This window comes from Acanthisitta chloris, unplaced genomic scaffold (genome assembly GCF_000695815.1).
Source record: "Acanthisitta chloris isolate BGI_N310 unplaced genomic scaffold, ASM69581v1 scaffold6777, whole genome shotgun sequence".
In the NCBI taxonomy this organism is placed as follows: Eukaryota; Metazoa; Chordata; class Aves; order Passeriformes; family Acanthisittidae; genus Acanthisitta; species Acanthisitta chloris.
Genome location: NW_008684242.1, coordinates 162,940 through 185,994, shown reverse-complemented (window position 1 = coordinate 185,994; position 23,055 = coordinate 162,940). Strand labels below are relative to the sequence as shown.

The 23,055-nt window shown below is 36.8% G+C and overlaps 1 protein-coding gene across 1 annotated transcript in view; it reads left to right on the top strand.

Annotated features, from left to right (window-relative positions):
- LOC103806550 (utrophin-like) overlaps window positions 1-23,055 on the top strand; it is a gene marked incomplete at its 5' end in the record, with an annotated part of 205,357 nt that overhangs the window by 162,404 nt on the left and 19,898 nt on the right. Inside the window, 7 exons of the mRNA XM_009079256.1 lie at window positions 780-865; window positions 5,635-5,792; window positions 8,219-8,385; window positions 10,740-10,851; window positions 17,373-17,509; window positions 19,079-19,117; window positions 19,350-19,415. Coding sequence (XP_009077504.1) covers window positions 780-865; window positions 5,635-5,792; window positions 8,219-8,385; window positions 10,740-10,851; window positions 17,373-17,509; window positions 19,079-19,117; window positions 19,350-19,415 — 765 coding nt within the window. The remainder of the gene's footprint in view (window positions 1-779; window positions 866-5,634; window positions 5,793-8,218; window positions 8,386-10,739; window positions 10,852-17,372; window positions 17,510-19,078; window positions 19,118-19,349; window positions 19,416-23,055) is intronic.

The following is a 23,055-nucleotide window of genomic DNA, read 5'->3' as shown; positions in this document are numbered from 1 at the left end:
TGCCATGTCTCATTTAAAGGCAAATTTTGTCCTGTTGTTTGGTTTATGATAGAAGAAATAATCAGATAAATGAAGAATATGTTTCTGAACTGATCTTTTGAACTTTAGAATTGTCCTTTTCTGTGTAACCTGGATTTATTGTTTTAATATCTCTTTGAACAGTATTTGTCTTGCAGATTTAACATTACTTGCTTTGGTACCCAGTTACCGGTTCTCAAGTTGGGTTTTGGGTTTGGATATATTTTTTTTTCATGTTGGACAAGATGAATCTGAAGTCACATTGCTTAAGAACAGCAGGTCCACATCACTGAATCAGTGCATGTGCTTGCCTGTTTATGTCCTGATATTACATGTATATCAGAGCATTTTAAGCATAACTGATAAAAAATAAGTGAAAAAAGAAGAATGAATTATTGTGATATAAAAACTTGGGTCTATTTTGCAGTCCTTGTGTTTCACACTGAGTAATAGGCTTTCTTGCTGTGTGCTCATGGGTGTTTTTTTTCTCTGTATTTCACATTATTAAATCACATTGAGAACTTCACAAAGGTAAATGTCTGCTCTTTTGGAGTAATACAAACTGTTTTGATGTGTAAACCACTTAAAAGGCAAGCTGAGATTTTGTAAGGGAAGAATTCTAAATGTGATTTGTAGTGTTACATTTAGTTTTTTTGGATTTGAAGTAGAACTCACCAATGTCTTTGTATATTTTCATAGACTTGATTTGGAATGAAATAAAATTAAACTGTATTAATTTTGTCTTGTCTTTATCATTTCAGTGGCCGAACTGGAAAGATTCGAGTGCAGTCCCTGAAAATTGGATTGATGTCTCTTTCTAAGGGCCTTCTGGAAGAGAAGTACAGATGTAAGAAGGAGTTTCTTTTATAAAATACTTGATATAATTAAGTCGTGTACAATGTCTACACACATAGTAGCAAAGTTCATAATAAAACATTTCTCATGCCTGTAGCAGGGCAGTTTTCCCGTGAATAAGTAAAAGAGAATGTTTTCATTATTATCAGTGACAATGGAGAAAGTAGGATTTATATCTTGACTGGAAAGTATTGATGTCAATTCTGCATCATCATAAGTCACAATATTGCAGTACCCAAAAGCAAAGGAGAATATAGCTGTGTGGAAGCTAGACTTATATTATATTTGACTGATTCTGTTGTCTCTCATGTGTGTGTGTGTACATGTTTTGTTTAGGCAAAAATCGAGCATGTCAGTGCTGATTGGATTAGATCGATATGGCTGATAAAGCAAAGAAATACATCAAAATCCAGCAGTTGTATTTAGTGGTCTATGGGAAAGCTTATCTGAGCTCTGAAAATGGTTTTCCAGTGTATGTGCTTTCTGCATTTCTTGCACAATGAAGGCTAAAATTATGTGGATGTAAGTAATCTCACAATCTTGAGAGATACTGACGAGTATGAAAATACTTCACAAAAATAATTGCAGGAGAAGAAGAGAATCGAGTAACTGTGGCAAAACCCCCTGATGAATACAGAAAAAAGGTGAAGTGCTATGTTAGAGCATTCTAGGTGATGCACATTTACATGTTATGCACATCATCTTAAAATTGCTGTTCTTTGCAGTTGTTTCTTGGAACACTTCAGAAACACAGGAAAAATGTATAGAGACTGAATTTGCTCCATGTAGCTTTGGAGCTCTGCAAAAATTTCTGCTTTCCTTGAGAGCATTTGAAGGCAATCTTGTAATCTTGGTTATTGACATTGGGCAAAAGTAGAGGTGTCATATGCGTTTAGGACATATTTTGACATCTGATTGGCATACTGAGACTTTAGAGTTTTTAGTTTCCTCATTTGACATGTATGTGAATTATTTCATGACTAACAAAGCCTGACTGACATACTTTTGTTCAGTAATTGCAATTCAGGGAGTACCATTTGGTATGAAATAAAAAGCTTTCCTAGTGTATAAGGATCAGGCTATGGCTAACAAACTGATAACCCTATGGTTTAAAAATGTCCAAAGCCTGGAACAAACTCACATTAGATTGCTATTGATAATACATTAGTATACTTAGAGTTACCAAATAGAGGCACTGAAGCAGAACAAGGAAATTATTGGGTCCAGTTTATTTTTATGTTGTTGCTTTTTGTTTAGTAGTAAAATAGAAATGGCAGCTGATGCTGGTTACAGATTTTACATAACCTATGTTAACAGGGTGGGGTTTTTTTGTGAAGATTACTGTGCAAAGTCCTAAAAAAAATTAGTCTAGAAGAAGTCTCAGAAGTCTTGTACCAAGAAATCTAAATTCAACATGAAATACATCTGAAATTGAAGTAGCTGCTTGGGTTCTTGAAGCAGAAAATTAGTAGGCAGATAATGCACCTGTTTTGATCAGTGGGCCAGGCTTTGATATTTTTGTCAGCTTTATTGCCCTTCTGAACCTTAAAATTGTCACAAAAAACCTTCTTAAATCTGAAAGAAATTTTGCTAAAGAAGGAAGGAACTAACAGTGTCAGGCACTGGTTCTTGGCTTGCAGTGGCTTTGCAGTCAGTGTTTTGGGGTCCTCTGGCGCCAGCTCTGTCACAGACTGATCTTTAGTGTGACCCTTTTTGCTTGTTTTGATTTTGTCACACCCTACTAATCATCTGTTATTGAGAGAAGTTTTGTGTATTGAGCTTTCAGATCTTCAAGTGAAAACTGTAATGGAAATCCTAAGTATTTTCAGGAAAGTCAGTCACTTGGAAGGAAGAGCAGTACCCCCAAACATAGGTGCTTAATATGAATTGACTGCCTTCCAATTTTTCCTTTTCTCAGACCAGCTCCTGACATTTGCTTCTCCTTTTGCCATTTTTGAGATGTTGGCAATCCCAGGTTCCTGGGAGAGTGAGAGTCATCATACAGTTGCAGTTGAAGCCCTTCGCAGAGCACAGTCTGTGCTTTAAGCCTTAGACAGGCATATTTTTCTGAAAGTACTTGGTAGTAAAATAGCCAACTTTCTTGTTTTAAAAGCTTCAGTCTAGTACATTTTTCCTGTTGTCTAGCTGAGTTGCAGTTTTAGTCCCACTGGCTGTCATCCTCAAAATACTAGTGTGAGGCTGAATTTATGTAAGATAAACTGATTTTCTATTTTCCTTCTTTCTGTTTCTTTCATATGGCTCAGGTTTGAATGATCTTTTCTCTACTTCCTCAATCATTCTTCCTGTCCTTTGGTAGAGTCCCTTGTACAGTTTAACCTTTATATCAATGTATTTTATGTTGAAATTCATTTAATATGTAATTAATTGCATGTTTACAAAGTCCATTTACAGGAGTTTGTGGCTTTTGACATTGCTCATGGGTGATATACAGGGTCCCCTTTCCCACTGCTGCAAGTATGGTGCCTCCCTGTCAGAGCTAAAACAGGCCCTTCTCCAACACATCTGCCACTTGAGAGTTGCTCTTGCTGTGCCTCCTTTGCCAGGGAATAGTTCATAGGTTATTTTAAGTAGGTAGGCCAGATAGCAAGTGCATTCTCACTTTCCATACCTATAGTTTAGGAGCTTCTTGTCCTGTGTCCCACATGGAAGGCATTGAGGATTTTGGGAAAAGAGGGTACCATCTATGAACTCCCTTGCACAGTCATTGGTTATGGCACAGCTGCCAGTGTTAAGAAACAAAACTCAAGTGGAGTGTTTTGGTGGAGTTTGAGCTCTTTGAAGGTATTTCCTGATTCCTGCCTAGCTAATCACTCTGCCTATTCCCTCTCCTGTCACATTGTTTGTCCTCTGTTTACCAATTCTACAATCATCTGAAGTTTTAGGGTTTAGGAAATTATGTCATCTGCCTCTGAGCTCCAGCAATTAATGATTGTTCTCCTTTTAGTGCCTATTTCCATCATAGACTGGTGCAAACAGAGAGAATAAGACAAGCATCTATTTATTTATTTATTTTCATACTATCAGGTTTTTTAAACTAACTTAGAAACTGAAAAAATATTCCAACCTCAGCTGAAAAAGCTAGCCAGGATCTGGGATTGCCAAGATGAGCCTGCAGCTGTGCAGTAATTCTGTTATTGCTGTTGTCTGTGGGCTGTTTTTTCTCACCACTGAGTGGTGAGGATGCTGTGCTGCTGTTTTACTAGGCAAGAAAGGGGCAAGAAAAATACAATACTCTTAAAACTAATTCAGTCATCTGCAGTTTTATGTTGTGAAGATCCTTTCTTTTGCTTCCATGTCCTTTGGCAAGACTGAAGTACACTGCCAAAGCTTGACAGGTGCTCCAAATGAGGGGCAAAACAATTTACACAGTTTAATAAGAGTAACTCTTGAGTGTTTCTGAACAAAGTTTGTCCATTTCTCAATCAGAAGTGCAGTCAGACTGAATTTTCAAATTTCACTTATTTCTAATCTATTAATGGTTGTTCTGGTGGGAAACATGAAAAAGCAGGGAAGTAGTATAAATGGATTCTTTTTCTTTTAAGATTACTTGGAGCTTTAATCCAAGCTGGCCACTGAGTGCAACAGGAGAATGTAAAGGCCAGCTGGAATGAACATAAGAATCCAATTCCATCTCTTCTGTAATTTGTACCAATTACAGAATTTAAAAATATTTCTTGGATAAACTCAGCATTTAAGATGTTTTCAGGAAAGATTAATCTTGTGGCTAAATATTAATGGACACAGCTACAAAATTCATAAATCAAAATTGTTGGCAGAAACATATTAAAATTTTTAGCTGAACATTTTAAAAATTACAATTGTCCAATCAAAGAAATGTGTTAAGAAAATACTTAAGAAATAATATCTGTACTGCAGACAGGCCTATTAATTATGTGTTTTACTGTGGCTGTAGGTACAAGCAGTATCTTCCTTCCCAGGGCCTGTATCTGGAACAATTTTCTTGATCCCTTTCAGGATCAATTTTTTCTGTTGTTACAGTCATCCCGGTTCATCCATTTATACTGCAGGGCTTGACACCTACCTGAGGAAAATGGAACCAGTAAAGGAAAAGTAGATGGAAACAGACATGGTTATCCAGGAAGAAAATGTGATTATTGTTAAGCTTGAGTTGTCTTTCTGGATGCTGCTCTTGCTTTAAACTATTTCACATGGCCAGTTGAGTCTTGTGTTAATTTCTAGTGTCAGTTCAGAGCAAACCTGCTTCTGTCCTCAACCAGCTGAAGAATGGCATGGATTTAGTGTAAGATACGGGTTTCTGAAATCTCATTCTTCATAGAATCATAGAATAGTTTGAGTTGGAAGGGACCTATGGACTGTGTCAAAGGCCTTACAGAAGACCAGATAGATGACATCTGTATCCCTTCCCTTGTCCACTGATGTAGTCACTATCATAGAAGGCCATTAGGTCTGTCAGGCAGGACTTCTCACTGGTGAAGCTGTGCTGCCTGCCTCAAATCGCCTCCCTGTCCTCCATGTGCCTTAACAAGCCATATAGCTTCATTCATTTGGCCTTACTTTTCTCATTTATATGGTTGCAAATCAAGAAAACATAGTAAAAATTACCAAGAGTAGATGAAGGTGAGCTTGTAAATGGGACAGTGGCCATCTATAACCATGACTATAATACAAAAATTAAGAGCTTGAGCTGCAACATTACTGAATAAAAGGGGTTACGTATGGAAATGAAATGAGATGGTCCCTTTTTTTTTGATGTTGCAGACCTCTTCAAGGAGGTGGCAGGCCCTACAGAAATGTGTGACCAGAGGCAGCTGGGCCTTCTGCTCCATGATGCTATCCAGATCCCACGACAGCTTGGTGAAGTGGCAGCCTTTGGTGGCAGCAACATTGAACCCAGTGTGCGCAGCTGCTTCCAGCAGGTAAGATAAAGACCTTCATGTGAAAAAAACAAACCAACACAACCCTTTCTGAAGTCTAAAAATTCACTTGTACATAATGCAAAAAGAAGAGAGGGTATTGAAAACACCCACCGAGTTTTGAACAGAAGTGGATATGCTCCTGCAACTAAATGTGGGAAGTTATTGTGAGAATACAGCTGTAAAAGGTGGTTTATGGTTTAGGAGAGGATCAAAACAAATTAGGTTTCTCTAAAAGATTATAGAAGTCTTGGTGATTTTGACAATGTTTGCTGCTCTAAAAGGTGTTAAAAATTTTGTAGCAGCCAAATATCCTGCTTTGCATTGTTCAGAGCAACCTGATATGGAGAACAATGTGCTTTTCCCTGCTGGAATAAGGTGTGATCTCAACAGAACAAGAGAATGATGTTGGTAGTAATTTTTGACCTTGTGCACCAGGAAATTATTTAGCATTATTTTCTGACAAACAAGCATGCAGTTGTATGTAGCCATTTATATATTGTGAGCCTTTATGCAGCAGATCAGAACATGGGATAAAGCTCTTGCAGCCTGCTGTTCAGCTCCACACTACATGCAGGGGGTTAATGAGGCTGCAAGTAGCTTCTGTCTGTTTAAAGAAGATGAGAATTAAAAACAGGATGTTGTAATGGAACACAACTAACTCCGACTTTGTCAAGGATGCCTAAGGCTCCAACTGTTTGCTGGTGATAGTTATACTGCTTCAGTGTATTATTTCTGTGAAAGTGGCTAATTTGAGCATCATCAGAAATGGTATATGGATTAAACATTCACTATGGCATATATGAAACTGCTGACTTGAATAATACTGATTTTATTGAATTTAACATTAAAGATTCTAATGAACTTTCAGAGCATTTTTCTTCTACCATTCTTTCATAGGCATTTCTACATTTTTGTCTAGTGCTTTGAAAAATGGAGTTGTGCTATCTTTATTCAGAACTATTAGATTAATCTCTGGATTGGATTACTGATAAGTCATTGGATTATTATTAGTTAAGTACTATAAGACTAATTTCTGATTGGAATTGGAAGAGTATTTGTCCAGGTCATGAATAATTTGATAGATACTTATGGAAGTTGGTTTGATCAATTAACCATGTAAAAATTCCCCTGATGTTTTAACATTGGTGCTTCAGACAATGAGGGATGGTGCTTGACATATCTATCACTGGCCTCGAGTGGTTCAAGTCACACTGAAATAAGTTATTCATTTGTTAGTGGCAGACTTTCTGTGTCACAGAGGAATGATCTTTATGTCCCTCAAGGATCTGACACATCTCCCGTGCTGTTCAGTTATGGGCAAGGTAGTGTTTAAATACTTGATGTGTTATTACAATTATACTGATAATGAGGTTGCATCCCTCGTCTCACATGAATAGCTCAGTCCCTGGTTGTTAGGAGAGTACAGATGAAATGTGCAGCTGCATGGCAGTTATCTCAGCCAAGTGAAAACAAGTATTTTGCTGGTGAGAAAAGCCTACTCTTTTTGGTTTTTTTTTCACACTTCTTCCTCTTACTGGCAAAAATCAACTTGGACTATGAATAGGTTAAGAAGCCTAGCATTGCTTCCTGTCATGTGTTACCAGCTAAGAATAACTTCCATTTTAAGTTTTGTTTTATTACTTCCAGTAAGCTCAGAAATATGACCTCTGTTCTTATTGCTGACAAGGTTGACAAATAGAATACCTTTACAACTAGGCTCCTGGTGGTTACAGCTTAAAGAAAATGTGGAAGCATGTGTAAGCATGTTTGCCTGCTTCTTAAAGCAATCATGTTAATACTTTAGCTCTACTGTATTTTACACTCATTGCCTATAAATAGCAGATTTCTTTCTCAATATTTATTTGCCTGTTTCTCTATTTGTGTGTTTAATGTGCTAACTAGAAAGAATACTGTGGGCTCAGAACACAGTAAAAAATATTGTATGAGTCTCATGGCAATCAGTAGACACGTGCAAGTACTACTGACTTGTAGCATTTTCTTATCAATTGTAACTCAAAAGACAACCATGTCTTCAGCATGTGTGAACTGCAAAATGTGCTACCCTTTCATGCTCATGCTTCTTTTTCAAGTCCTTTCAGTTCAAAGACAGCTTTACTATGGGCTCCATTACTCCTGTGTCCTCTGTCTTTGTTACCATCTGTCTACTCTATCACAGCTGTTTAGTCCTTTATATTCTTAGTGACTAACTTTTTTCCTTGTTTGCATATTAATTGAGGTTATTTCTTGTATCCTGTAAATGGTTTTGGCTTAACTTATCAAGGAAAGGATCCATAAAGGTTGTTTGTTGTTGGTTTTTTTTATGGAGTTCTAAGGAAAATCTGCTTATGGGTGTGTGTTGTTTTGTTGGGGTTTTTTTGTTGTTTTGTTTTTGTTTTAATTTGGATGTGGGTTTTTTCTGTCCACAGAACCACAACAAGCCAGAAATAACTGTAAAGCAATTTATAGATTGGATGCGCTTAGAACCACAGTCAATGGTATGGCTTCCAGTTCTACACCGTGTGGCAGCTGCAGAAACGGCAAAACATCAGGCCAAGTGCAACATCTGTAAAGAATGTCCAATTGTTGGGTTTAGGTAAGAGGAGAGGAGTTAGATGCAATGTTTCTCTAAAAATATCCACACTTTCAAGTCTTCCAACAAGTGCAGTTCTTTCTGTTTGTTTTTCCTCTGTTTTCCTGCTTAAAGATGTGCTCTGTTGCTCATGATGGTGCTACAGTGTGGCCTGAGCTAGTGCAGTTCTGGCTCCTGTGACTGACAGAGGTACAGTGTGGGCTGTGATCAGGTGGTTTTGCATTAGTGGATAACAAATGAATCAATGCACCCCATGTGTTCTGTAAGCACAAGATCAAAAGGAGGTGATCAGTGAAAAAAAAATGTGGGCTGTCTGTCTGTTCTCCTGTATAAGGCTTGGGAAACTAACTTATGCTGGGCAATATTAAACACCCTTCAACATCAGTCTTTCCTTGCTTAGCACACTTAGGTGTTATTGTGACAAGATTTGCACAGTTCCTCTCTAAAGCAATGAATGTAATTTAACTTTCACCTGTTCAAAGAAATGTGTGAATTCTGAAAGAAAAAATTACATGAGGAATATTCTCCATGTTATTTTCCTAAACTGTAGTTGGCACCCTTACAACTAACATACATTTGTGAATTGATTGCTCCAGTGTGTAAAATGATGGGAAAAAAAGTAATCAAAAACACCAGCAGGGACTTAGAGCTAGAGATAAACATAACTGGCTTTTTCCTCTGCTGTGATCATGAAGTCTAGTGTATTGTTTAGGAAAAATATAAAGCAGTCTTGTTGTAAGTGCTTCTAAGATTTTTCTTTAGGTATCTAGGCAGATGCGTAACTTTTGTTCCCCGTGTTTTCTATTCTCCTCCTTCCCGTAAAGGATGATAATCCCGAGGTCAGATTCATCTCACCTAGTTTTAGGCATGCTAGCTTCAGTCAGTCTTATAAGATTGAGCTATCAACCTCTTTTTTTTAAAAAATTATAAATATAGATATGCGAGGATTTGCAAAAGTGATACATTTGATCAAACTTCGTTGCCTGTTTTCTCAATGTTCGTATCGTTCTTTATTATTGCTTGAGGGAGCATAAGGTGACAAAGTTCCAGCTCAGATATGTTTTAGATGTCTAAGTTAGGTCTGATGAATCTTGTCTGTACTATGTGTAGAAGGAGAGACAGAAAGGAGAAAGGAAGACAAAGGAGTGGGTCATTCTAAATAATTTCTACAGTGGAGTTAGAGATCTGCAACAACAAAAGCGTCTAGCATCTTAGCAGAAGGTAAATGTGGCCATTTAATGCACAGGCTCCAAGTAGAGATTATAAACAGTTGCATCAGCATCCTTTAAAATGAACCTTTACATTTATAGGCACATATTCTCTTGCAAAACAAAACATAAAACTCAGCAGGGGAAAAATGTGGATGAGTACTGAAAACTGCTCTCAGGAAGCAATTTAATTTAAACTTTAACTATTCAGTAGCTATTCAATTTGGTTCAGTTAGCGCGTTTTAGTTTCATATAAATGATATAACCTTATCCAGTCAGAACAACCATACTATAAAAACAGTGGGTGGAATCTGGAATTGAGTTGTTGCTTTAGTCATAAATCATGCTCCATGTGACTACGTTTAATACAAGGAGTACTGTGTAAGTTTGTTACCTTGTTTATACATACACTCTCAAAAAAAACCCCACCCAAAGTAAACGGATTAATGTATTTTTAAGCTGAATTTTAGATTATTTTTATAATTCAAGAATTCTGAAGAATTTGATTTTCTGAAATGTGTTTAGAATTTCTGAGCATTAAAATTGTTTACAAACATGTAAGCTAACTGATCAGTGTAAAAGCATGAAAGTAAACCAGCCTGGTTTATAAAAGTTTTTTGAGATGCCGTCTGAATACTAAATAGAGGAAAACAAAAACTAAAGCAATATAGTTTAAAGTCACTTTGAATTTTACAATTCTAAACTCTTCACAGTCCATCTATGAAGCTGATGCCTGTAAGATTTTCTGCTTCAAAGCAGCTTGAGCAACAGATGATTGACAGTAGCTCTCTATGTGGCTATAGAGACAGGAGTTTCTTATAAATACTCAGTGAGGTGTGTAGTGTAGGAAGGTTTTGTGTAGTGGGCTAAGAGGGCTGCAGGTTTCCTGTGTCCTGTGCAGCTGCTGTGCTGGCAACAGTGCCCCTAGGTCTGCAGCTGTAATGAGTGTTGGCCATGCCACGTTCTGGACACACACACCTGCACACTTCAAGGTTCTTTCTAAGCTAATCCCAGCAAACTCACTGTGTCCTTGTGCTGCTGCTGCTAGTGAAAAGCAGGTGACACCATTTCAGAGAGTAATTTGCTTTGTGAGACTTAATTAGAACTAAACTTAGGAATCTCTAATCACCTTGTTTAATGTCCCTATAGGTACCGGAGCTTAAAGCATTTCAACTATGATGTCTGTCAGAGCTGTTTCTTTTCTGGTCGTACAGCAAAGGGACATAAATTGCATTATCCAATGGTGGAGTATTGTATACCTGTGAGTACCTCTTTACTGACTGTTTCTAAAGTATTGGTTTTGCATTATTTGAGGTCTACATTTTTTTCAGAGTCTTTAGTCATCTAGTTATTCCATCAGGATTTCTTTTTCATATGTTAAAAGGATTTTAGTAGCAAAATGTCATTGAGGTATTTGGCTGTCCTTTGCTGTAGCTGTTGGACTAAATACCTGTGTTTTCCTCTCTTTTTCATCTGGCATGTCTCATGTAACAGAATTCAAATTCTATAAAGTAGTGTTTTCATTGCATTATGATCAGAAGAAACCATGAATTCCATTAATTTATTTTCATTAATTCTATAACCTACTGTTAGGATTTGATCGATAAATTGGCATGTCAGGCTATATTCTGAAGAATTGTTTTTAAGTAGATTTGGTGGTTTTTAGTCAGTTTTGATGTTTGTTATATTTTGCCACTGCTTTTCTCTCTTTGTGCCTGTTCTTTCTGGAGGTCATTTTCTGGTTGTGTTTTATATTGGTTTTGTGATACCATATAGGCACAATTTTGCCCATTTTTACATGACTGTTCTAACCCTCAGGATTTGAGGTGTATGGTTAGGCATCATTAAAAATATGGTGATACTGATTTCTTACTTGTCTCCTTAACCAACGTAACCCAAACAATTTGAACATGTTTGAGATGTGTTTTACTTGGATTCACTGTTTTTTGTTCCTATAATGTTGTTTCAAACTTCATCTTTAGTGGAACAGAAATGTTCTCTGTTACTGCCTATAATACACAGAAAATGTAGAAATTAAGGTGAAGGAGTGTCAAAATAGATAATGCTGCCGGTCCACAGAATAAGATATCCTTCCTGTTGAATTAGTCCTATACAGATTACATCCTGTGTGGAATGGTACTGTCCCTGGAACAGGATGGCATATTTCTGATGACTTCCAGGTTTTGTCTGAAACAGCAGATTTGGTATCTAAGGAATTTTCAGTTCTTGTTAAACATGTTCACATTATGTGACTGTGAGCCATCTCATTTAGAAGTGAACACTGATGAACACAAAAATATATTCTGGAAATGACTGGAATCCTCTCCATCCCAGGGACTAGGGATGCTTGTATCATAAGGAATATTTCTGTTTCTGGTGAAGAAAGAATATAGTTCTAAAGCAATATTAAGTAAGGTAACAGAAGGCAAAAGTCCCTTCTTTCCATGAAATATGGGAGGAATGAGATGAATTCACTATGGAATAATAAGAGGAGTAAGGTGACATTCTTGATTAGAGTGAGTGAAGGACGGCAAGTGTCTGGGAGGTAAGGGAAGGAACTTGGTGCAGTTTTAAGTAGAGCAGAATAAAAGAAATGGCATATCATTTAGGTGACTCATAAAATTGGAGGTCCAGCACTGACCCCCATTAATTTGGAAACTGAATACGAGAGCTGGAATTTTACTTGGGTCCTGCGATAAGTATAATCTGCTAGCTCCATTTCTGTAAAAAGAAATGACCCATTATATGAACAGACTTACATGTCTATTAGACTTCCATAATCAGTACCTACACGCAACCTGTTTTAACTAACCTCATCTGCACTAGGTCAGGAATAAAGAATTGATTTCACAAAAAGAATCCAGTGTTATCTATTCTTACTATTTGCACTGATGCACTGTGATTGGCATACAGATTTGTTGCTAAACCTCTCTACATATTGAACTCATTTAATGAAATACAATAGTCAAGAATTGCAAAATTCTTTTCAGTTAGTAGAATAGTTTATATGTTTGAATAAAATAATGCCCAAAACCCAGCATAGACCTGGGTCTGTGATATGGGGAAGAAAAAGTACCAATGAATTGTTCCTTAGCATCCATTATATTACAGTACAGATAGCTGAACAGAAAGAGTGCATCTACTCTACCTTTTCAACCAAATTTAAAGCCCATTGATGGTTGAATGTTACTTTTGTGGCCAGTGTTGAAAAGCAGAGTACAAATGCATGTACTCCAACTGCAGTAATAAAATCTAGCTTCACTTTCTTACTACTAATGCATATTAATACATTAATAGCAAGAATACAAGCAAAAAAAATGCTTCCCTGGTTAATTAAGCTGACATTTAAAATGGGAGCATAGTCACAGTTGAAGGAAGGTTGTCTTCAGGTAAGCAGTTCAGTCTAGGATATGAAGGGATTTCTCAGAAGGACAGTAAATTCTTGTTAAATTTAAAACAATTTGGACAATGGCTTAAGGAATCTGTTTTCAAAATTAAATTTGCAAGGGGACAATTCTCCATTTTTATGAGTTTTGTGATATTTGCATTATTTGAGAGTTGCTTCTTAATTTCATAACAGGGCTATTTGCACCTGTGGATAAGCCATGTGAGAATTTAATTCCTAGTGACATCCAAAGACAGATACATTCCTGAACATTAACCAGCCTCGGTGCTTTATAAGCCACAAACTGACATGAGTAAGTCAGTGGTTTCGTCTTGACGTACTTAGCAGTGCACAGGGCATGATGTTTCGCTGTTAACAAAATGGGATTGTTCTGTGGGGAAGATGAAAGAAAGCAGCAAGAATAGTTGAATCTGGCTGTTTCACATGCAGAACATCACTTCCAGCTGTGGAGTTCAGAGATTATGCTTTGACTTGAGAAGAATAGATGACTTGTCAGGGTAGTCTTTGATATCTAGCAGCTGGGCAATGTGCTTCTCTCTAGGTCCCACTGTTACAGTGCTAAGATAGCTGGTTTGTGTGGTCTGCTGCCCTTTTGCAACTTAATTTGCTGCACTCTGTTAAGTTCTGGGGTAAATTAGTTACTCTTGAAATTACATCTTGATTTTACCGGAGTACACTAACACACAAAATGCATAATCAATCTCTCCTCTTAGTGAGTAACTGCAATGAAATGCCCCTATTTGAAGGTGATCACACGAAAGTAATTTTCACAATGTTACACAGTGCAAACATCACTGATATGGCAGTGATAGCCATAAATACAGTTATTACACCTTTAATATCCTAATTTTTGTGTTATCCTATCTCATGCCTCTCCAGGTGTGTGAGATGCTTTTCAAAACTGTGAGTTCTATAGGGATGAATGTATACATTTAAACATGTCTGTCAGTTATTGGTGAATGGCAATCTTAAGTGTCAATTTAAAAACAAAAATAATTAAAGAAATGAAGTATCTGTGTCTTAATCTCACATGCCCCATTGGGAAGTTTCCCAGCCTCTCAGAGGTATCTAGCTGACAGCTGCTTTAAGATGCAACTATTGTCATACTTGCACATAGTGTAGTATTTACCATAAGTAGGTCTAAGAATTTTGTTTACCATCAAGAAGTCAGGCTTGCAGTACAGATGATAACAAATACTATACATAAAGAAAATATCAAGAAATAAAGATACGGAATATAAAAAAAGTTGTGGTTTTTTTTTTTTCAAGCTGCAAACCTTCACATTTACTAAAGCATTTGAATTGAATAATAAGGATAAACTAAAATACTTATAAACAACATAGATGTTATTTTATACTGTAAATTTTACATCACAGAGCATGTTTCATTGTAGAAAATATATTTTCTCAGAACTTGCTTGATTATTGAGTGCCCATGCAGATTTCTCTCCAGCTTCCTCATAACCCGTGAATGTCTGGCTAGGCTTAATGGCAGCATACATTAGTGAGGCTCATGTCTCTTCTGGGAATCAACTTCTATGTATATATTAAAACAGCTAATTGGGTTTGTGCTAGATATAAGAAATGTAATTAAGAGAATGATGACTTAGGTTCAGACTAGTCCTTTTACATAGGCAGATGCAGTGAAAAGAATGGAGAAATTGTTTAGGCTTTCATTATTATGTTATTTGTATCTTTGAAAAAAGAGAATAGTGAGAAGTAATTAAATGTATTATAAGTGTTCTATCTTACTTATTCAGATAAGTCTTATTTATTTATTATAATTTTTATATTATATATTCTTTAATTTAGAGCTCTCCAACTGGCTGATTACATTCTTGGTAATACTTTTTCCCAATGAAGACTTTTTCTATTTCCAATATGCTGAAAGTGTACAGCAACTGTTTTTTTAACCTATGTATGAAAAACATGTTTCATCATACTGATTTTTTTTCTGTTGCTTCCCCTGAAATCCTAGTTTCTTAATTTTGTGTTGGATTACATGTAATTTTATCTGCTTCTGACTCCATTTATGCCTGGTTGGTATATTGAAGAGTGCTAATGCCAGTTTGTCAGTTGTTACAGATTTTCTCCTTGAGACCTTCTGCTACAGATGTTATTTTAGTTATTTATGTGTGGCAGCCATGGGTCTTGGGTTTTAAATTGAGTTTGAAAGCATGGGCTGTCAGTTGAATTTTCAGTGAAGGAAAGCATTTTTTTTCTTTCCTTTCCAAATAGTTCTGTAACTACAGTGGTATTTGTGCTATTGATTTGTGTGGAAATAGTCAACATGCCACGATGTAAGGAAGTGTACAAAGGTACCTGGTGGTTTTCATTCAGAAGATATATTCTACACAACAGTGCCTGGCTATCCTTTTTGAAATTAAACTGTTATAGTAATCTCCCTTGGCATGATTTTGGATTGAATTGTATAGTGTGGTTATATGAAAAAAACATGGCAGAAATATTTTAGAGAATTGCATCTTAGTTGTGCATAAGTTAAAATAGTTCTTCCAAATCTGCTCAAGTTTCACTGGTTAGTACTTACTATCCTCAGGCAGGGCACAGTCATATTAGTCTTCTTTCCAAGGAACTGGATCAGGCTGTCATACTAAATAAAGAATAAATCAGAGGAAGAGTTTGGCAGCTCAGTAGACATTAATTTCTACAATGTGTAGGTACTAAAATTTTCATTCCTCGGCCTTGGGACAGAGTTCCATCTGCTGGAGTTACTGTTGCATGACAATAAGCAACCCTTTAGGTTGCCTCATGTTCCTTCTTTGGATGGTGCAGTGGTTGGAGTAGATGCTTAACGAGAATGATTTTGCAAGCACTCCCTGAAATCACTTGTATTAAAATTCAGGGATTCAAACATCTCTTAATCCCAAGTTTGCTCAGCTTGTTGTTACTTGTTAAAACTACATATGAGAAATGCCTACCAACATCAGTTTGATTATCTATGATTTTTATTGCTCGTCTGATCTGCATTATGGAGTTTGTAACTGCATATATTATATATACTTTAAAATACATAGATGAATAGGCAAGTATTTTTATGTTTTGACAACAGAGAATACAATCAGTGAACAGTTTGCCTGACCTGCTTCTAAGCCTCTTTGTAATATGTCAAGGAAAAAGATTACAAAACTGCAAAGTTTTTCTATTTTCTCTATGGTTATCCATCCACTTTGGCATCCTTTTATGTTACCAGACTTCTCCCAAAGCAGAGGGTGCAAAAATGCAGTCTGTAGTTTGTTACAGCAGTTGGCCTGGAAATCTATAGAAGCTACTGCAAATCTTCAGCTAACTCAGGAGGTGAATGGCCACTTTTTCTTTACTGCAGTTGCAAGAGGAAATGCTTAATAGTAACTGCTACATGGGAAGAGAGCCATTCAGCTGAAGTACGCAGGACAGTCCGAGCACATATACTTTAAAGGCATATTGTATACTATTGTTTCTTCCTGCAGATCTCTTTATTGCCATTTCACCTTGTATTTTATGCCTGTACATTTTGCTTGTATCCCTGCTTTTGTAGTAGAAGTTAGCTGAATACTATTGCCAAAGCAGTGCTGCCGTTATTGCTGTGATTATTTCCACTTCAACTGATTTTTAAACACAGTTGCATAAATTTTAGTTGTGTTCTGAAGGGATGAGTGGGTGGGGAGACAGCAGGGAGGGATGGGGCTAGGCACTATTCAGTTTTAGAAGAGGCTGCATTGGTTAGGACCAATATAAAAGCTGCTGGGCGGGATGGAAGATGGTGATTGTAACTTGTAAAGTTAGACTTGCAGAATGTTGTGGCTAATTTTTGTTCTGATCTTATCCTTGGCAGTAAGGAGGTGAGTGAATCAATCTGTGAGTTTGTTACTTCTAGCAATAATCTTATCAGGCCTTCCTGCGCCTTTGAACAGTGCCTGTACACTGGCTGCCACCTTATCTCTGAGTTTTTTTGACTCTGGAATGATACAGGTAATGGCAGAATTCTGTAGGAAAAGATTTGGTAACTTGAGGAAATGCTTATGAAAAACCTGGTCATTGAAGCAGAGAATGGTTTAGCACAGACTGCTCCTGTCTTGTGATTTTTGTATGGTGTGTTCTGTAAGATTGGTCATAAATGTTTAGCTTTAGACTTGCACCTGTTTCACTTTTTTCTAATTACTAAAGTAAGTGGTAAATGCATTTATTGCTGGGAATTTGAAGCTTTGCTGGTTTTTTCCCCATAGAAGAGAATTTTTAGATGCATTATCATCATTATTGTACCCTATTTCAGGACACTAAAAAGTGTTCATTCTTGTATTCTTTTTCAGGGCAGTAGCAGCAATGTCAAATAAATACTGTTTAGCAATGTTGAATTTGATTTCTTTTAACTTTTTAAGACAACATCTGGGGAAGATGTTCGGGACTTCACAAAGGTGCTGAAGAATAAGTTCCGGTCAAAGAAGTATTTTGCAAAGCATCCCCGACTTGGCTACTTACCTGTGCAAACAGTGTTGGAGGGTGACAACCTAGAGACGTAAGCTTAATAATAGAGTAATTGCTCCTGTACTCAGTGGCCTATTCTATTAAAAACAAAAAATGAAACTCAAGAAATAACCAACAGCAGTTGCAGAGCTTTGCGGTGTATTATTTTATATTAATTGTTTCACATGATTTGCAGATCTTGCCTGGGTTTTTTAAAAGTAGCACATTTTTTACTTAGATTTTTGTAAACATTTTGTTATAAAGTCCATGGTGTAAAGGGTGAAGCAGGTAATGTTGGAGGGGGCTGGATGGCTGTTTTGCAGAGAATGCTTTTGGAACTGCACTGCTTATTTGGTTACTTCAAAGTCCTTGGAATTAGAAGTCTCTGAGTTCATTAGGTTCCTACAGGCTTCAGAAATACAGGTGGCCTAATAAGAGAGAGCACTCTGTGTCTCCACAGTATTATTTATGGTGCTGACAGAAGTGCTCCACTTTATTTACTTACTTGGTAGTTGTCAGCAAAAGACACTCTTACAAGAGCAAAATTAAGACGTGTTGACAGGGCGCTAGAATTAATTTCATGGATTGACTGTCCTTGACAACCTGAAGTCTGTGGCACTACTGTACTGTCTAACAAAGCACCACTTAGCTAGCAACAGCCCATGTGAGGCTTCAGCATAGATGCTCTGCTTGCACACAGCAGCTCATGCTCTCATTTCATGACTGGAGGGCTGTGCATTTTATTTACAATAATCAAATGAAACCTACTCATTAGCAGTTTAAGAAACAGGAGGAAGTAATCCAAAAACTGGTAATATTGATGGTCTGGCTCCTAAGGAAGCAACACACATTCAAATGTTAAAATGTTACCCACTGGGGCAGTCTTCAGCTGCCACCAACACAAGAAATCAAAGCTGCTTTGATGTGATGAAAGTTTGCCAATGGTGCCAGAAATTGGAATGTCAAAACTGTAATCACAGGTCAAGATAAAACTCTCTTGGTCCAGTCATGTGGGAAATGTACAGATAAATTGCCAGCACCATGCTGAGGAAACTGCTGGTATTGGTTCTTAACCCCTGCAGGTGGCAAAACTCAGTAATATATTCCCTTTAATAAACACAGAAAGAAAATAAAAAATCCTATATAGTTACTCATGTGTGAGAATGTAATACAGTATGTATTTACCTCTGATTATGATAACTGCAACTTGTGGTGGGGGGTTTATGTGTTTTTAGTTTTTATTCACCCCATTTTTTTAATATACATATTTTGGTTAGTTTAAAATGACAGCTCCAGTACTTGAGCAGAATTTAAATGAACTGATTTTGGTTTATGAACTGCAGTTCAATCAATAACACTGATTTGGGTTTTTCTTTAAATTGGTTTTTATTTAGTAAAGTATGTAAGTCAGTCTCTTGTCTCTCCATGGTACATGGCAGTATCTGTTGCTGTCTCTTCTACATCAATTGTTGCTGATTCAAATAATCTGGGTGGATTGATGTTTACAATACTGTATGCTTCTCCAGCTTTCTCTTGCTTAATTGGAGCTAAAGATTTTGTTTCATAGTTTCATTCTCTCTCTCTCTCTCTCTCTTTTCTTTTTTTTGTGTCTTCCTTGCAGTCCTATCACACTCATCAGTATGTGGCCAGAGCAATATGAGTGAGTATGCAGAACCCCTTTGTCTGGAAATCTTTGTATGCTGGATCTTTCAGCTCAATTGCAATTAATCTGATGTGCATGAACTATAGGGCATGGCTGACCCAAAGCAGTAAAGCCCTCAGGAATATTGTGAATTTGTTTGTCATCAGTCTAACTTACTTAAAAAATAATGTTGTCTGTATCATGAATTGCTTTAGACATCACTATTTTTTTTTTGGTTTTTTTAAACTAGTCCTTCTCAGTCTCCTCAGCTGTTTCATGATGACACCCACTCCAGGATAGAGCAGTATGCTACTAGGTAAGACCGCACAGTTTCTCACCAATACATTGCATTTTGTGATTGATTCCTGCAGTTTTTAATATGCTCTACTGGTTGGATTATTTATTAGAAAGATATAATTCTCCGTACTTGGAAGTAAGTCAAATGTTTTTAAATCATTAGCTTCTGATTACATTCATATTAAATGAAAAATAGATGTGTTAAATCTATCATCTTTCATACAGAATAGAAACTGTTGCACAATTGCATTATTTCTAAAATGTGCCATTTTCCTTTTGTTTCTTCTTTTTTAACCTTTGAAATAAATTGAACTTATTGGATATATAGTTCTTCCTAAAGGATTTAGATGCAGGGGTTTGTTTTGTTCTGCGATAGGCTGACACTACCCGCTAACACTGGCTTTTAGCAGAGCAAATAATAATTACAGATGTTTTATGTTCTGGATTTTGTGGGATCGCCCTAGTCCTCTCGTGGCAAAACGTCTATTATGCCAACTCCATCTCAGTGTTTCAGTGTTTTGTTGAACTCTCTTCTGTACATTCAGACCTGGAGATCACAAAGTCATTAAGGTTGGAAAAAACCTCTAAAATCATCAAATCCAGCCATTAACCCAGCATGTTTGTTTAACCACTAAGCCATGTCCCCAAGTGCCACACCCACACACCATTTGAACACTTCCAGGGGTGGAAATTCCACCTCTTCCCTAGGCAGCCTATTCCTATACTGGGCCACTTTTTCACTGAAGAAATTTTTTGTAATATCTAACCTAAACCTCCCTCGGCACAAGTTGAGGCCATTTCCTCTCATCTTGAGTTAAGGACATGATGATGATGAAGCACTAACCACAGGTTCTTTCTCAAAAATAAGTACTACCACCCACCTTCTAGGCAACAAAAAAAATTATCTCTATTAGTACTAGAACTGACTAGGTTTTGCTTTGGGTGATTTCATTGCTGTATCTGGTCTCCACAACTAATAAACAATATTAACATATTCAGCTTTTTGAATAAAGGTTCAGAGCATATGTTTAAGGCAACTTCATTTTTATTTATGGACACCATAAGAAAGCTTCAGAACAGTTTTTTAAATACCCAGGATATACTATACGTGGTCTTTGCAGCAAGGGAAAATAGGGCAGAAAATAATGCTGAAGGGCTGCCTACAGTCAGGCTGAAATGTTTTTGCCCCCGACAGCAAATATTTTCATCCTTCATTAGGAGTAGAGTACTGTGACACACAAAGTCATTGTAGTGCTTTTCAATTATTTGGAACATGTCATTCTTATAAATCACCCAACTTTTTTTGAATCTGTAACTTAGGCCATGCTGTAATCAATTAAACCCCCTGGACCAAGTAAATTAGACTTCTCTAGAAAGATGTCCTTTTTCAGCCTGTGTTGACACAATACTATGTCTTTTTGTGCCCAGGTGAAGGTCAAATTCTGACCTCATGTTAAGGATCAAGAGAGATCTTAGATGCAATACCTCTCTTTGCTCTTCTCCCCCTCAGCTCTTACCAGTTCTGCTCTGGATTAGCCTAGCTGAAGGTGGACCATGGGCTTCTCAGGGCTCTTTGAGGAGACAAAGCTAAATCCTATGTGCAGGCATTGGTTAGCCAAATTGCAAGCTTAAAAGATACTAATTACTGCATAAATAATCTGCCTAAAACTACTCAGGATGGTTTTTCTTCTAGCAATAAAAGTTTTAAAAAAGACATAATTCTGTGTCTTTCACATAATTTTAATTGTGTGCTTTCTAGCTGGATCTGTTATGCATATTTTATATAGAAACTAGTAAAATTTTTTTATTGTTTTGATTTTTTCAATTAAGCCTCTTGTAAGAAATATTATCAGGGCTTCCCTAATAAGGCAGTGCTCAGCAGAAACAATATATTAGGTCTTAAAGCCTTCTCTGTCACTAATTGAAGTACATTCAACTCTCATTTTTCTGTTAACAAAGTCCCCTACCTGCAGTCAGACACCATCTCCCTGTCCTGTTGTGCTGTGTATCTTCTGAGCTGCTTCTATTTCCCTTCCTCAGCTTTTAGTTTGTACCCTGCCTCAAGGCTCTTTGCAACTCTACAGTCCCTTCCTTCTCTCCCTCTGCTCCCTGATGAGGGCTATCTGCTGGTTCCACATGCTATCCCAAGCAAATACTCTTTAATGATGGCAATTGTAAATGTGATGATAATGGTAGAATCTGCATTTATGAGTTGGGATATCTGTTACTTAGAGATTCATAGCAGGCTCTCCTCTGAAAAATATTGGGGGTTGTACTACTTCCCTATGTGACAAAGGGACTGTGCAGGTTTATTTCTAAAATTATGTTTCATCAATGACTTAAAGTTGCTGAGCTAAGCAGCATTATAAAAGTGACTCGTAAGCATGTTGCTCACTATGAACTAGGTCTGTTTGAGATGCCCCAGAGCAGAGAATCTGAATGTCCCTCGTCCCTTTGGAGCTTATTCTTCCCTTTAGGGGAGGTATTAAAGCACAATGTCCTACCCCAGCCATGTCAGGATGAATCAATCAAGGCAACTGTATCCTCTGTGTGCTTTCATTTATCCTCCTTCAACCCTGAGGAATAGTAACTAATGTACAGATGGGTAAACTTGCTCCATACTAAAAGAAGACACCTGAGTTCCAAATTCTTTAGGGCTTTGCACACTGCTTTCAGTAAGAAGTTTAAAGATGTCTATAATAATGCACAATACACTTGCATTACTATAGACATATTTAGTTTGTATGTGAATTTAGATGTGAAATTAAGATACCTTTATAGTAAAGGAAATAGTTGTGTTTGGTGCAGTTGAATATATGTGCAGAGCAATGAGTGTTCCTAGATTTTTATGTACGTGTCTTATGTACATAAGGTGTATTTTCCTGGAAACTTGAATTGATAGAAAATTTCTGATGAGATTTTAAAGAGCTATATGACCTTATATATACAGTATAATAATTCAATGCTTTTAGATTAATTCCTTCCAAAATGAGGAGCTATCAGCAATGACTCCCTGTAATTACACTGCTTTGTGTGTTGTTTTCCGGGACTTGTCTGTCCACAGTGTGATATTATTTGCCAGGCATAATTTCAGATGTTGCATGTGCTATATTTAAAAAGTATTCATCCTCTTTTGTTAGTTCAACATTATAAAATTCAAAAAGAAAACCATCTGTGAAAACATCTCTTTAACTAATTTTACCATGAGAGTTGTGGTGATGCTAATGATAATTATACTAGAGATAGAAAATATACTTGTTCTTTGTTGTTTGGCAAGTAGAATTAGTTAATCATAGCACATGTTTCGCATAAAAGTCCTTTGGATTATAGTTTTTTGTCACAAAATCTAGGAGTTTATTCCTAATTATGTATACAAAGATTGCCATTTCTGAGCTGTTTCTAAGTAGACTTATCTTCACTCTGCCTCTGTTCAAATTCTGAGATAGAAAATATACTTGTTCTTTGTTGTTTGGCAAGTAGAATTAGTTAATCATAGCACATGTTTCGCATAAAAGTCCTTTGGATTATAGTTTTTTGTCACAAAATCTAGGAGTTTATTCCTAATTATGTATACAAAGATTGCCATTTCTGAGCTGTTTCTAAGTAGACTTATCTTCACTCTGCCTCTGTTCAAATTCTGCAGCATGTTAAAGTTGTGC